At 42.0% G+C, this 16,387-nt stretch overlaps 1 protein-coding gene and 4 non-coding genes across 5 annotated transcripts in view; 3 read left to right on the top strand and 2 right to left on the bottom strand.

The window, feature by feature from the left end:
* The window catches only part of DNAJC5B (DnaJ heat shock protein family (Hsp40) member C5 beta), a 44,449-nt gene extending 38,832 nt beyond the window's left edge, over nucleotides 1-5,617 (top strand). Inside the window, exon 5 of the mRNA XM_067553852.1 lies at nucleotides 5,523-5,617. Within this exon, the coding sequence (XP_067409953.1) occupies nucleotides 5,523-5,617 (95 nt within the window). The remainder of the gene's footprint in view (nucleotides 1-5,522) is intronic.
* Nucleotides 5,618-8,369: 2,752 nt separating this feature from the next.
* TRNAY-GUA (transfer RNA tyrosine (anticodon GUA)) lies at nucleotides 8,370-8,453 on the bottom strand. The gene is given in 2 exon segments: nucleotides 8,370-8,405; nucleotides 8,417-8,453. It is a non-coding gene; the product is annotated as a tRNA-Tyr (tRNA).
* Nucleotides 8,454-9,201: 748 nt separating this feature from the next.
* Nucleotides 9,202-9,274, top strand: TRNAR-ACG (transfer RNA arginine (anticodon ACG)). The gene has a single exon. It is a non-coding gene; the product is annotated as a tRNA-Arg (tRNA).
* A 2,137-nt stretch (nucleotides 9,275-11,411) lies between these two features.
* On the bottom strand, nucleotides 11,412-11,484 carry TRNAR-ACG (transfer RNA arginine (anticodon ACG)). The gene has a single exon. It is a non-coding gene; the product is annotated as a tRNA-Arg (tRNA).
* A 1,521-nt stretch (nucleotides 11,485-13,005) lies between these two features.
* On the top strand, nucleotides 13,006-13,095 carry TRNAY-GUA (transfer RNA tyrosine (anticodon GUA)). The gene is given in 2 exon segments: nucleotides 13,006-13,042; nucleotides 13,060-13,095. It is a non-coding gene; the product is annotated as a tRNA-Tyr (tRNA).
* Nucleotides 13,096-16,387: the final 3,292 nt, after the last annotated feature.

Below are 16,387 nucleotides of genomic sequence, written 5' to 3'. Positions count from 1 at the left end.
GCTCTTCTTCAGAATGGAATTGATTAGACACATGGACATTAAGGATCCTGTGGCACTTTGTGTAAGAGAGGGGATTTGGTATATTTTCAATGGCCTACATATCCTATCTCACTCTGTGCTGTGACTGATCTGCTGCCTTCCCCCACACAGCCATGTGAATGCCAATGGGCCTGATTATGTAACCTTTATTTATGCAAACAGTCCCATTGACTTTGATGGGTCTACTCACTTGAGAAAGGGCTGCAAGATAAGGCTTATACTTTAAAAGTGCTTGGGAGCTTTTGTGATAAGGGTTAAAAAGTATTTTTTAACCAGCCTGTCAAAGGGCACACCTGCCCCGTAGCTCTCCCTTCCAACCAAATTGTGGCTCTGCAGTAGCCCCACCTCCACTTCTTAACTTGTTCTCCCTTAAAAAGTCCACACAGACTAGATAGCCAAAAAATTCCTCTTTCTGGGGTCTAATTTATTTACATCCAGCAAAAAGTCTTTCAAACTCAAAACTCAAACTTTCAAAATCCCAGTTTTGGGCCCAGCCGCTCCTCCCTGAGTGTCTTTCCTCACTTTAAAAATTCATTTATTTTGCCCCATCATACTGATGACTGACGTTACTGAGATACCCATTTCCTTTTTATTCAAAATGTTCACCAATTTGCCAGTTTTAAAAATGAATAAAATATAGATTTGCATTTTGTAAGTCCAGATTTCATAAAGAGGGCCTGAAATAAACTATAACTTTTCTAGATCTCCTATCCCTCTTTTATGTTTGTTACATTTTTTCATAAATCAAAAGCAACTGTATAATTTCAGTCAGAACAGCCTTTATTTTATATTAACAAAGCAACAACAACAACAAAAATCAAGAACAAAAGTAAGGTCTCCACGTGACAGGAGAATGAATGCATTTCCTCTGCACTGGAACACAAACTAGCATCTGCCTCCTCCTTTAAATTTGCACTTCAAAGAAAACAAATGACATCAGACACAAGCTGCACACACAACAAGTTGTATGGATGCTGGCTGAAATATGTAGCTGAGTGAAAATGGCATAGGTTGGTACTGGCTTTGGCTCTTAAAGCAGGCAATTCAAACTTGATTGTCCTAGATAGGCAGGTTCAGACTTTTCTGCACAGCCATAGCTTCCTTTATGTAAGCTAGCTGCTAGAGAAAGGCTTCACTAGGTAATTCAGAAAACAACAGTAAATGCTCCTGAAGCAGGCTATTTTGGAAGAGAAATTCACATTTGGAGCCAAATTCCTTTTAGATTCCCTGCCCACAGTGAAATCTCTCACTACTAATTAATCTCGTTGTCTCTCACTGTTCTAAGCAAATACATCATTATTCAAAATTTTGCTACCAAGGTCAAAATGTAGATCCTCAAACCAAGGTCAAAGTTTAACTAAATAATTTATTGTAGTGTTTTGTACATAACAAGTCATTTCTTTTCCAAAGAGCTCAATATGCAAAAAATACTTCATTCTTGATTTACTTCACGATATCAATCCCTGAGTACTGTGCACATTATCAACCAGATTTATCATGACATGCAGCAGTTCCTGTTTCTCTCACTGGGAGCTGGTGCTGTGTGAAAACTGGAATTTCTGTCACAAGAAATTCCATGGTTTTGAAAATTGTTTGTGTTCCAAAAATTTCAAATTTTGAAATCTCCTGCATTTAGTTTTGATAAAATCAAAATGAATTGTTTGGATATTGACTTTATTTTTTGTTTTTTGTTTTATAATATACAATACATTTCAAAATGAAAACTTGAAACATTCCATTCTGAAAATGTGGGAATGAATTGAAATTTTTTCATGATTGACATGTCCTGTGGAAGGTTTTGATTTTGACGAAACAGCATTTTCTGATGGAAAAACATTCAGTTGGAAAATTTTCAAACAGATTTAGTGTTGAGTTACTTTGAACACCTGGCCCTCTGGAATTAATCTTGCAACCTCTACACCTATGAGTAGTCTCAACAAAAGAACTAAAGAAATTTATCCATGAATAAGGTTTACAGGATCTGCCCTTTACTCTTAGTATAGTCAAGAGACTGATTTCTTTCCACGAGGAGAAGTTCAAATAACTAGGGAACCAATCCTTTTTCCACTGAAATCATTGATAATTTTGCTATTTACATCAGTGGGAGAAGAATTGGGGCTTGGATTATTATAACTTTGGACCAGTTTCTAAATGAAGTTTTTTATGTAACCATTATGCCCTAAAAACATTTTTTAAGAGTCAGAATGAGACGTGAAATAAAAAATATATTGCAATTCATGCAGTAACCATGCTGTTTCAAATGCTTTGAGAAAATGCACAGCAGAAGAGAGGTAGCAATTATTTCTGTACAGCTGGGACCTATATTCTTGCTTTGGAACACCGTTATGCAATGTTCTCACTCACAAAAGCAGTTTCACTGAAGTCAATGGACCCAGTTCTGCTCGCACTGGAGTCAATGTTGAACCACTCACTGACTCTAGTGGTACTGAATTAGGCACTGTTTGAGTTTGACTTGCTCATGTGAGTAAGGTGTCAGGCCCTTGGTATGTCAGACTGTAGTGATGTTCTCCAACTGTTTGTCAGTTATTTTTTTCCTGTATGGTTTTCATCAAAATGATACATTTCCAAACAATGTTCAATTTTACAGCAAATGTAATCAGTAAAAGGGGGGAAAAAGAACTGGAATGAGCTGAACTACTTTCCAGATTCATAAGCAATAAGTATTTAGCACTTCATTGTCTCCTCCGCACTCCATATGATATCAACGTAGGCGAAGAGCGAACGCGAGCTATCTATAGAAAACAATTTCAGCTGTGAATTCTGCTGCACCTCCACTCTGCAGCTCTCCGTTAAAAGGCTATATTTGTATAGCTTATTATACCGTGGGTACCCACTCTGATGAAACCCATAATAAATCCTAGAGGTGTACAGCCTAGTGAAGCGTTTGAAGATTAGTTTGAAACAATGTAATACATTTCTTTCTCTTGTAGTCTTGTAGCATGTATGGATATCTGAATATATTATGAAAATTTATTGAGTTCCTAGCCTGGAAGTATACTCTTTCTGATTGCAAATTACTGCCCAGAAATTAAAAACACACACACACGAAATCCCATCAACCTACATGAAAATCCAGAAAATATTTAGCTTTTTAAAAAGGCCTTAAAATGGATTTGTACTCCCAATCTAATCTAAACCAGATTAATGTTTTAAAAAATAATTACTTGTAAACTTTGTATAAGTGCTAAAAGTGAGAAACAGTGCTTGTCTCTGACCTTGCGTCAAAATATGGAATTTTCCATACAGAGAAGCTGTTTACAGTCTAATCACTCTTGCCTTTCACCTTGACAAAATCAGACTAGTTCCACAATCACTGAGGTGATGCCATCTGGCATGCAATCAGATGCCTGCTCTTGGTCGTGTTATTCCTGTATGTTACATTTTGTGTCCATAATTCATCCCATGTACTGCCCAGCAAAAATAAATAAATAAATAAATAATCACAATATTCAGGTAACTCCCAATCCCAAAGCACTTGTCATTTATTCCAGGGTCAACTGAATTTTAGTTTTTATACCAAAGACAATTTTTGTAGCCAAACCTATGATAAATATTTATTAACTAAGAAAAAGAAATGAGAGTTATTTACAAGGTTAAAGCAGGCAAACATACACACACAAATGAGTTAAAGTCTTAGGTTCCAAAAGGTGATAGAAGCTGCTGTAATATGCAGTTTTATGTAATATAGTCCTCTAGGGCTAATCCAGGCTAAGCAGCTGGGGATCCCTTGCTTATGCTTAGAAATCTTGACCTCCCAAAGTTCAAGCAGCATAGAGATACAGTTTCTTCTTGTTAAATATTCTTATCTCCTTCTTCCCAGACTTCAAGCTGATGGGATGAGTTCATGCACATGTCTCCTCTTTATAGAGGGCGGGAGGAAGGCAATTAACAAAGTCTTTGCTTTTTGATGTTTCACAATGGGGTCATTTGGTTTCAATAGGCCTTTTTGGTGGGTAGGACCTAACATCTGCAGTTGCAAGCCAGCATTTTACATTAAAATTAAAGCTTCTTTCCTGTTGGACTTTCACAATTACAGAGGCATACAATGCAAACACAATCACCTTTTAACATGGGGAACATGTTATAAGTGAGATTAATATTTGCAGCATCCTATAAGCAGTTCATAAATTCTAAACACTAAACACATTCTTATAAATTTAACATCTATTTTAACAATTCTAACACACAGGCGAGCAAGACTGGTTTCCAGCTACATATTGATCAGTGGTCAGTTGAGGCCTAAGAGTCTTGGCATGAGTTGGCACCTGGTCTGCCAGCATCACAGCCACTCTAGAGATGTAAGTAGGCCAAACTTTCCACACAGAAGCATCATACTGAGATTGTCCCTCCTTTAAGAGCCAGATCCTGAGGTCTGCACCAACTTGAGACGCTGAGTCAGGGAGATTCACAGGAGAGGCAGCCAAACCTTGCACACTGTAGAAACTGAACACAACAATCTGTGAAATGACTGCAGCTTTCTAAGGACCTAACTTTTTCCCCATCACTGCTCCTTTCTCCATCAAACGCTTGCATCTTTTTTACTGCTGTATTTTGAAAGCAAAAACCAGAATCTGTACTGAATGACAATATAAAAAACATTAGGGATTAATCTAGTTATATGAATCTTTGCCAGTCCCAAACTGTTTTGGACAGTAGCTCTTAAACTCCTATTATAAATTTGTTACATAGGATTTCAAAAGACAATTTATCATTTTGATATAGCCTAGTGGCCTTCAGAATGTATACAATTTGATCTCTACTGAACATACGCCTGCTCACTGTTTTTCACTTTAGTCCTCGTTCTTTCTTTCTCTACCATTATCTTCATATTTCTGAGATCTAATTCAAGTTCCACTCCTGCAAACATTATCAGGGTGTTTACTATAGTCAGTCTAAATACCGCACAGTAGTAATCATTACACCCAATAGTATTCGCAGGAGCAGGCGTTAAGGGCATGGCAACACTAGAGAGTTTACACTAGAGAGTAAGCTCTCTAATGGAGCTGCTCCAAGCCAACAGGAGAGAGCTCTCCCATGAGCTTAATTACTCCAGCCCCCGCAAGCGGCACTTCTCTCACCGACATAGGACTGTCCACACCGGTGCTCATGTTGGTGCAATTTATGTCCCTAAAAGGGGGTGGGGGGGGAGGTTTACTCAAATCCCTGAGTGACATAAGTTATACTAACATAAGTAGGGTAGGGTAGACATAGCCTGAGTATTACATTGATTGTATACATAGAATTCTGTTTTGTGTGCATACAGCCATTTAGAGCTCTATTGTGCAGTCCTTACTCATCCAGGATTGGACCCTAAAGGGGTTGTAAATGAAAACTTGTTTGAAAGATCACTCTATGGTACACTAGATCTTACTATTTTTCTTAAGTCATTCTATCAAGAAAGGCAGCTTGACTTTTGTATCAAACCAACACTGCTTAGAGGGTTTTTTTTCTGTTTGATTTAGATGGAGAAACTCCAATCATACTTCAGCCGTCAAATGCAAATGAGAAAACTCAGCTAATTGGAGATAGCCTTCGCAGCTATCACACGGACTCATAAAGCAGGAGCAAGTATAGTCTGATTGCAGTTTGCTCTCTAAGTAGGAATGTCATGAAGAGGGTTTAGAAAAGATAATTGAAAAGCACTGTAATTTTTTTCCATATTTGTATTTGATTTTTAAGTTAGGCAAAGGTAATTTGAATGTAATTGCCTGTGGATGCAGACTCTTTAACTCACGGGGCCTTCAAAATGAGAAGGCCCATCCTCTGTGTTCTGCACTGAGATACTTAGTATTAGCATACTATTATACTGATTAGCATAGTCCCCTTGAAGGGGGTTAACACCTTTGAGCTCAAGCTATCCCTTCAATACAACAATATTCCTCTTTTGTATGGTGTTTCTTTTCTTCTCCCTCTCCTCCCCTGAAATGAAGCTCCTTTCCCTCAGCTAAAAGCCTTTCCCTGTTGAGGGCTTTGAGTCCACTCAAGAAAGCACCTGCTCTGTCATTGTCTGACAGTGGAATGTTGTTAGTTTGCAGCACAGTTTAAGGGCAGAGACTGCATTTATAATGCTGTTGCCAGTGATGGACTGGGACTAAAAATCGGCCCTGGGATATAAAGCACGCCAGCCAGGTCACTGCTGGGCCCACATGGCGGGAGAAGGGCAGAGGGAAAGGAGCGGGGCCGAGAGGGGGGAGCTGCTGCCCTGCTTGGCCAGGCCCAGCTGGAGGGCCTGATGAAAGGCTTCCAAGGCAGGCCGACCGGCCCACCAGCCCGTGAGTGCACTGGCCCCTCTGGCATTTGCCAGAACTGCCAGATGGTGAGTCTGCCTGTGGCTATTGCGTCCTTTGAGAGAACGATAGAAGTGTTTTCAATAGACAGCAAAGGAATAATAGGTATCAGGAAGGGTCTGACTTTGCCAAAGAGGGTGCACGGCATGAGAGCACTAGTCTGCCTAGACTGATGGGCCCAGATCAGTAAAGAAGGTGAGTCAACTGTTCCCTGATTGGCACAGGGCATCATTACCAAATCCAAGATCTTAACAGTCAGAAGGCAGTTCAACTTAAATCAAGGAGACTAATCTCCTAACTAAAATGCATATGAATTCTGTGTCCTGACTCTGTATCTGTGCATTACAGCAGAAGCAGGAGACTTAGCCGGGCTAATAACTGTACTGTGCGTGCGTCTTGTAGCACTGGCAAACATACACACACATATATCTGTGGGCCTTATGTTCTACTCCTTTACACTGTTCTTATGCTGGTTTTTACACAACTGAAGCCAATGTAAACCCAGTGTGGTGGAATGGAGAATCAGATTCTACCTGGATACATATGCTGTGTAAATGATTTTCTAAGGGCGCTTTTTAAAATGTACTGTGAAAGTGTGAAAATGCTAGTGACTGTTTCCTGTATAGAATAAAATGTGAAAATGCATCCAGTTAAAAGTCTAATTGAAAGTCACACATCGTATATGAGAGTCATCTTACAGGTCCTACTCTCATGGAAATCAATGGGAATTTTACCATTGATATCAATGGTAGCAGCAAATCAGGCTCAAAGGTAGTAAACAAGGGCTAAAGCTCAGGCTGGGAGTTAGGCACCTAAATACCTTTGGGGATCTAGGCCTAAGTGCTTGATCCGAAGTCCATTGAAATCAGTGAAAGATTCCCAGTGACTTCAATGGGCTTTGGTTCTTGCCTTAAATCCTGTAGTTTTTACTCCATTCTTAATGGAGAAAGGATGGCTGAGAAAGAATTTAGGCCCCAATCCTTGTGATCCAAACAGACAAACTGCTGCATTTGCAGACAGCCCAATTGTCTTATGTGGGGCTCTGTCTTCAGGGATCACAAAGCACCTTTAACAGCCTTAGCCAAACCCCCCCCCCCAGCAACCCTGAATACAGTCTTCAAGATAGGTTTCTGAAAGAATGTGGCTTTGCTAAAATGACACTATTAGACTGATAAGAACCATGGCTAACCTTTTTAAAGTTGGGTGCCTAAATCCACATTTAGGCAGTTAAATAAAGGCAAGCTGAGTTTCAGAGGTATTGCACACCTGCAGCTCTCAGGGAAGTCAGAGAGTCTCCTTATCTGAGGACATAATAAAAACTGAATAAGAACTTCTGGATTTGGTTCATAAATATGAATTTAATTTTCTTTTGCTTTTGTTTGCTTTCTAGAAGGTGTACTAAAGTGGAAACAATGATGCCTACATTATTTGCTTTCATGTAAAGTCCAGTTGCATTATTATATTAATCTTTTGAAAGCATACTGTTGCAAATATTTATGCTCTATGGGGTTGCATTTATTTGTATGCAAAATACTATGTATTTGAAATCTACCTTTGCTGTTAACACTGTCTGAATAATAAAAACTCCGTATGTGTAAGAATTACAGCACTATCTTTCACGTTTCTACTCTAAGAAAAAGTTCCTGTAGTAATAGCCAAAATAACCAATAAGTTCTTGATCCATCCAAAATGTCCAGGGTGGCTTTTCAAGCTAGCAAGTTCTAGAAAAGCTTTGCCTTCCCAAGAGAAGCAGAAAAGTTGTCATGTGGCAAATGAATCTCCTCAAGGCATTTTTTGAAAAAGTAACCAGGGTTTCAGCTGCAAGATGCTTTCTATCATTTTGATAAAATATTTAAAACTATTATCTGTTTCCTATAACTTTGCACAAGCATTAGATATTTCACATGTTGGAATACACACAGCGATCATTCCGACGACCTTCAGCCGGCCTTGGAAGTTGCAACATTAAATCAGTGAATGTCCTAAGGCGCAAATAAAGATGTGGGAGCAAAAACAAACATCTCCTTCGAGCCGGAATCGAACCAGCGACCTAAGGATACCCACTGACTCTACAGTCCACCGCTCTACCAACTGAGCTATCGACGGGATTTGAGTAAAATGCCCTCCAATTAGGTATAAGAGCAGAGAGAGCTGGTGTCGACGTAGCCTGTGTAAGTCATTTTGGCAGCGCTGCAAGGTGCATGCGCAGTATAGCTATTTGTCCGGCTAAGCGCCGCGGGCCTGGTGGTGGTGAACCGGTGGTTTTCGGGGGACGCGCAATGTTGTCCCGTCCGGACCCCGACACAGTCCCCGGCGGGTAGTGAGCGCCTCTGCTGCTCAGGCTGGGCTCCGCTGCGCCCAGAGACTGCGGGGTGGGATGACCCAGGGCTCTGTGCCTGGCCGCAGGGGATGCCTGGGGGGACCCTGCCTGGCTCCACAGTGTGGAGGGGGGCCCGCGCCTGGCCCTGGAGTGTAATGCGTGTGCGCGCCTTGGGGTGTGTGTGTCTGTGTCTGTGGGGCGGCAGGGGGCTGGGGCTGTCCTGTGGCGGTGGAGGGGGGGAGATGAAGGGCTGTGCCTGGTCCTGGATTGCAGGGCGGGGAAATAGAGAGGAGCTGTGCCTGGCCTCCCACTGTTTGGGGGAAGGGGAATGGACGGTGCCTTGTCAAGCAGTCCCAGTGCAGCGGGACGAAGGCCGTGCCTGTCTCTGCATACCGCTGTCTGATAGGGAGGCGCGATTGGCTATGCCTGGCACCACGGTATGATGGTGGAGATGAAGGAAACATGAAGCATGGGATCAGCAACAACCGCCCTTTTCCCTTTATTTGATACTCAGGTATTTTTCTTTTCAGGTGCGGGCCAGTGGCGCAATGGATAACGCGTCTGACTACGGATCAGAAGATTGTAGGTTCGACTCCTGCCTGGCTCGGCAATGTAGATTTTGTTTTCTCTGTTAAAATCCAGTTTACACCCCTACATAAAGAGATACTTGTTTTAAGCACAAGGAGGAAACACATAATTGCTAGACTGAACAGCTATGCTACCTTTATGTCTGTGCACCAAACAGAATCACGATTTAATGCTGGCCTAAAACAGAACTGGTAAATGGGGAATTATAAGAAGTCTAACATACTCAAGTATTTTTACTCCAGTTGTAGTAACTAAACTTTTGAAACAATTACAAAGGTTTATTCTTTCAAGCAATTAAATTCAGGGATTGCATAATGAGTTGTGAAATGATGAAAATTTTAAAAGCATACCAAATCCCTCTAGAAAAGTTAATGCCTAATGGTACTTATTTCTATGAAATGTAGGAGAAAACATGGGCCTCTTTTAGGTAGCAGTTTAAAAATACTAAGGGCCATGTCTACATTAGCAAGCCTAAAGCATAACTTTGCCAGTGGAGCTGTGCTCCATAACTTGCTTTGTAGCTGCTCTGTGCCAGCAGGAGGGAGCTCTCCCATCCAACATAATAAAAACCACCTCAATGAGGCTGGTAGCTATGTCATGTGGAGAAGTTCTGCTGCCAGCATGATGCTGTGCACACTACCATGTGTAATGGCGAAACTTATGTTACTGGGGAGTGTTTTTTTCCCACACCCCAGAGCAATATAAATTTTGTTGACATAAGTGGTAGGGTAGACAGAGAGAAAATTAAAACTAGGAAGAGGTATTATTAAAAACAAAATTTTTGTGGCATATTGTAATTCAGGAAGCAGCAATGTATTAAAGTTCACTTACAAGAAGTGATTTCTGAGTTTTGTTTTTTCAACTATTTTATGATGATAAAGTTTTTCAGGCTAGATCCTCAGCTACAATAAATTTAGTATAGGTCCATCCATTGACTGATCTTTGATCTGCTATATCATCTTTAATTAAGAAAGTGTAGTGAGAAATAATATATGGGACTACTCAAAATACCAAATATTTGTAGATTTAATAAAGTTTTCCATAAATTTACAATGAACAAGCCCATTATCATGGATAAATGTACCGGTTAGAGCTTTAGTTCTAGTATTCTATCATCTTTACATCAAGATCATAGCTTTTTTTTTTCCTTCTACAACTGTAATAAATTGTTCTAAAGCAGTGGCTCACAACCTTTGCAGACTACTGTACACCTTTCAGGAGTCTGATTTGTCTTGCATACTCCCAAGTTTTAGCTCACTTAAAAACTATTTGCTTACAAAATCAGACATAAAAAATACGTGTCACAGCATACTATAACTGAAAAATCGCTTACTTTCTTATTTTTACCATATAATTATAAAATAAATCAATTTGAATATAAATATTGTACTTACATTTCAATATACAGTATATGGAGCAGTATAAACAAGTTATTGTCTTATGAAATTTTAGTTTGTACTGACAGCTAGTGCTTTTTATGTAGCCTGTTTGTAAAACTAGGCAACTAGCTAGATGAGTCCTGGAAAACTTCTGAGTATCCGTGGGGGTACATGTACCCCTAGTTGAGATCCACTGTTCTACAGTACTGAGTGCAGTTTTCATTATCTGAATAAAACAGAACTCTCACTCCAAAGTAAGCCATGCTGCTAGATGGCTGAGAAGCCTATGAAATAATTTGGAATGGCAGGCTATGTGTGGATTCTTATTTTACTGCACATACACAGAACCCATAAGTTCAATTGTTTGAAAAGTAATTTTTTAAAATTCGCATGCCTTATTTACTGGGAACTTGCGATGCTGGTAATTGTATATGTGATGGTTGTACTGTGAAAATTTTACTCAAGTGTGAAATATGCCAAATTTAAAGTGAAAAAGCACAGGTTTCTTTGCAAATGGAAAATGAAAAAAACCAGCAGAAAATATTTTACAGAAACCAAAAGGTTTTCTAGTGGCCTGACACCAAGGACAGAAGGAGAAGTTATTTATTTATTTTTAATAGAGTTATGTGGAGTGAAACCAGTAAATTATAATGAAAATCTTTTGCAACGTTAGCTGTAGCAGCATTTTCTCCCAGGCAAGTTGTAATCAATTAGTAAAATATCTGAAAGAAAATAATTCAGGAGACAGGAGACTTATTTTTGAGAAGAAAAAACATCCGAGCCAGGCAGGAGTCGAACCTACAATCTTCTGATCCGTAGTCAGACGCGTTATCCATTGCGCCACTGGCCCTTGATGGCATAAGCTACTTATGAGTAGTGAGACCTACAGTAGTATTATACCATAAATTAGTATCGACATTTTTATCAATATGGCATTAAGATAACAATATACAGAGGCTAGCTCTACACTATAAACTTACATTGGTATAACTACATCACTCCTGAGCAACACAGTCATACCAACCTAATCCCAGGTGTAAACAGTGCTATCAACATAGCTACCGCCTCTTGCGGATGCAGATGAACTTGAGGACAGGAAAAACTCACCTGTTGATGTAGTAGCATCTTCTCTGAAGCAGTACAGTGATGCAGCTACACCAATGCAGCATTTTAAGTGTAAACCTGCTCTTAGGGTGGGTAATGTAGCAGGAGGAAGACAGGAAGAACTGGTGGATATTTATATAAGCATCAAAAGCGTGGCAGGTTATTTAAAGGCAAATGCAATATCAGCTCTTTGCTCCAAAGAGTTTACAATCTAAACAGATGATTTTACAGACAGATGTGCAAAATCAGTCACTCTGGGCTTAGTACAACATCCTAGTGTACTTATTTATCTATAATGGGACTGGGAAAATGATATGACCCTACCTTCTGTGGGCGAAGTTATGCTGATATGAAGGTGCTTTAGCTGTTCCCATATGGGAAGGGGGAATACCTGTATCAGCCCAAGTCACCTTTACACCACTACAACTATGTCCATGGTGGGCAGGGCTTTGACTGGCATAACTCCAGTGGTAAATAGTTACACCACTACAGAAGCTGGTTGGAGGCCAGGTCCTCGCAGCCAGCATCCCATGGCAGACAAGGGGACACCGCACAGGAGTAAAGGGTCTTCCCTCAAAGGACGGGACGGGAGGCGGTGACAGGCAAGTGCTAAACCAAGGGCCTGCACGGGATAACGCGGGTCCATGATTTAAACAAACATTTGTCACCTCCGGGGGGGGGGGGGGGGGCGATGAAAACAGGGGCCCTGCAAACCTAACAAGGGAGGGAGAGACAGAGAGAGGGGCGGGGCGGGGCTGAGCTGTGCTGTGCTGTGCTGTGCTGTAGCGAGGCAGGCAGCGCTGGACAGGACGGGGGGTGGGAGGGGAACCAAACAACACGAAGCCAGTTGTGGGGCCGGGAACAAACCGCGCTGGTGCCGGGGAGGAAGAAGGAGGGTGTGTGGGGACTGCGGCGGAGGGGAAGAAGCAGGGAGGCGCGGTGGGGGGGGGGGGAAGGGGAGAGTCTGTCTGTCTGTCTCTGGAGTCCGTTTGGCGGGGGGCGATTCAGCGGCCCCCCCCGGGAGACGCGCACTCGGGGTCCGCGAGGCGAGGCCAGTTAGCCAGGCGCGGAGCAAGGCGCACGGCCGAGCGGCGCTGGCCTCGACAGGGAAGGGAAGGGAACTTCCTCCCCCCTCCCCCCCACCGGCGGCTGTGAGTCTGCGGATCCATCGGAATGGGCCGAGCGGCGGGTCACGTGTACAATTGGCGTCACACAGACGGGCTCCTCTCAGACTCTTGTGCCTATCTGGGGCAACTCTTCGCACGTCCCTTCGATAGCTCAGCTGGTAGAGCGGAGGACTGTAGCCGTGTTCCCTGTAGGAATCCTTAGGTCGCTGGTTCGATTCCGGCTCGAAGGAGACTGAGGTTTTTTTTTTTTTTTTTTTTTTTTTTTAAGGGGGGATTGGGGTTTTTTTGCCCTCGCCTCTCATATGTTCAATGCTTTTGTTTCCGAAATTCAGTCACCCAAGGAGAGCAGCCTGCTCCCTGCCCCTGCTGTCTCTGCAGGGCCGCCGCGCTGCTCGCCACAGGTAGTTCAGGCTGGGCTGGGGGTGAGCCGCGGGCCGGGTGGAGGTGCCAGGGTAGTTTACCCAGCTCTTGTTTTCACCACCTGGGCCCTGAGTCAGGTTGTTTTATGGAGCCTCCTCCTGGAACAGGGGCAAAGGCTCAGGCCCTTGAGTGACCAATACTAACAGGTTTCACCCTGAGGGGGTTTCTTCTTGTTACTGTCATTAATTTGGTTACAAATCGGTGGGCAGCACTAGAAATATACAGGGCACAATACCCAAGTAGATCAACAGGCCGTGTTTAGTCAGTCAGTCTGTGACCCAGAAATCTAGCTAGGGCCACCTCACCTTGCCTGTATCCACCACTAAAGATTCCCCTTCATGATCGTTTATAATTCGTCTACTACAAATTCTACCAAAAAGTCATCTCCTTCTCACACACCCCTTCCCCCCATACCCAAAGAGGAAACTAATGTGCCAGATGTCACCCAGGTAACGATAAGTGGCTCTGCATAACACTACATGTGGGTTTTGTAGCAGCACAACTATTTTGGGTAGGTTGTGATGTTTACTGAAATAGTTTAGTATGACCTCTAATGTGGACACAGTTAAAGCAATATAAAAATGCCTTACACCAGTAGGACTTACTCTTCTTGTCATACAGGAATATGCTTTACTGATATAAGCACCTTTATACTGCCTTCACAATTTTTGTATGTAGACAAGGCCTAAGATATGGCTAAAAGTCTTCCAAAAAATTACAGTGTACAATCATAGATATGTAGAGCTGACAGGGACAAGAAAACCTAAACTATCTTGACAGGTGTTTGTCTTATCTGTTCTTAAAAACCACCAAGGACACATGGCAGGGATTCCACAGCCTCTGGTGGAAGCCTTTTCCAGTGTCCCATTGTCCTTATAGTTAGAAAGTGTCTCCTAGTTTCTAACCTAAATCTCCCTTGCTGCAGCTTAAGCCCATTACTTCTTAAGGGAATTTAAAAACAGTCATACTGGGTCAGATCAATGGTCCATCTAGCCCAGTATCCTGTCTCCTTACAGTGATCAATGCCAAGTGCTTCAGAGGGAATTAACAGAACAGGCAGTCCACTCCCAGCTTTTACACATTAGAGGCTAGGGACAGTCAGAGCATAGGATTCCATCCTTGACCCTAGCTTCCATGAACTTACCTAGTTCGTTTTTTAACCAATTTATTGTTTTGGCCATCTCCAGCACAACATCTCCTGGCAATGAGTTTCACAGACTGACTGTGCATTGTATGAAGAAGTGCTTCTTTTTGTTTGTTTTAAACCTTCTACCCATTAATTTCATTGGGTGACCCCTAGTTCTTGTGTTATGTGAGGGAGTAAATAACACTTCCTTCTTCACTTTCTCCAGACCATTCACGATTTTTTAGATCTCTTTCATATCCCCTTGTAGGGCGTCAGGCCATTCCTCCCTGTCCGTTTCCTCCAGACGCTCTCAAAGTTATCCACATCTTTCTTAAAGTATGGCATCCAGAACTTGACATAGTACTTCAGCTGAGTCTTCACCAGTGCCAATTATAGTGGGACAATTACCTCCCTGGTATTACAAATGATATGACATGCTGTTGGCCTCCTTGATGGTACAAAATACGGTCTCTGAGCAGGTCTTTTGATTAATTCTTTCATTTTGAGACTCTATTTACAAATTTTAAAATATTAACCCAGCTACTGTAGAGAACATGGAGAAATTTTGAGAAATATAACACATTCATTGTCCATTGCATCTTTGACGTTAGCTAATTAACCTAGCTAGTGAAATAAAAGGATATATAATAGACCTCTTTTTGCCATTGCACAGATATTGAGCATGTTACTCTGCTGGAGTTAAATGAAGGCTGCACCCCAGAAATCATCTTGTAGATCATTAATCAGAAGAATAGCCTTTTTCATCACCAGTGCTTGGTGAGCATGCAAGGTTTTGGCAGAGTAGCCTACAGGAAACATTCAAAAAAGCCAAGAGATAAAATTTGAACGTTAGTCTGCATATTCACAGCCTGAAGAACCAGATGCTTGTTAATTTTCACATCCACAGGGCCAAGTTACCTGTTTCATCTGAAACCATTTTATTAGTATCATTATATGTATTGTGGTAGGGCCTACAACTTCAGAGCAACATCCCCTTCTTTCCCTGGGGGACTGTGCTTCTTCCTCTCTGACTTTTCCATCTTGCTTTCCCTGAGCTGCTCCAGGGACTGTTTCTCCTGACCTGTCTCTCAGTTTCTCCTCCCCTATATACTCCAAGCTCCCACCTCAAGTTTCCATCTGAAGTCTTCTGACTTCTGAAGTCTGACTTCTCCATCTGAAGTCCATAACCCTTTTTGGTCTTTCTTCTCTTTTTGGCTCCTCTACCTTTCTGCTCTGTTTTACTTTCTTGACTTTCTTCTTAGTTCTCTGCCTTTTTGCTCCTCACCTCTTTCCCACCCAACCACCATTCTTCTGCCCCCTTCCCGCTAGCTCATTGCCCCAAGTTTGTGCATTCCCTCAGGAACTCTATCTTCCCCACTTGGGCTCTTACACACCTGTCCTGCAGCTAGAGATGTAATTTCCAGATCAGGTAGACATATATGTGCTAGCTTTGAACAAGCTAGCACGCTAAAAAATAGTAGGGTAGCCACAACAGTGTGGTTGGTGGTACAGGCTAGCCATCAGAGTATGTACCTAATATCCTGGGTTGGATTGGCCAGCCTGTCTTACTGCCCCCACAGCCATATTTCTAATTTGAGTGTGCTAGCTCAATCAGAGCTAGAACATGTATGTCTGCTCAGACTGGAAATTACACCTCCAGCTCAAGCTATATCTTCATTCCCTGTGGTGGGAGGGCTTCCAACCTGATTTTGCTATTCACAGAAACCCGAGGCAAGAGTAATCCCTAATGGCAGCTGGGAGGGAAAGTTAATTAAACCACCAGCAAAATAAACCTAGTTTGGTTCTCAAGAAAGCCAAGGGATTTAGCAGTTCTTAAAATTATCTACATGTGTTCAGATGCCATTACATTCTGCAACATAAGCAGTTGCCTGTGCCAAACCTCCTCACACCTTCAAATATAGGGAACCCTTATGGCATAAGCATAAGACTCAGAAAATGTATGTTCAGATCTGCCA

The sequence above is a fragment of the Emydura macquarii genome, unplaced genomic scaffold (genome assembly GCF_026122565.2).
Source record: "Emydura macquarii macquarii isolate MOO-44397 ecotype Brisbane River unplaced genomic scaffold, CSIRO-AGI_Emac_v2 contig_1477, whole genome shotgun sequence".
NCBI classification, from domain to species: domain Eukaryota; kingdom Metazoa; phylum Chordata; order Testudines; family Chelidae; genus Emydura; species Emydura macquarii.
Note: the sequence above shows the minus strand (reverse complement) of the source record. Positions and strands in the feature narration are given on the sequence as shown.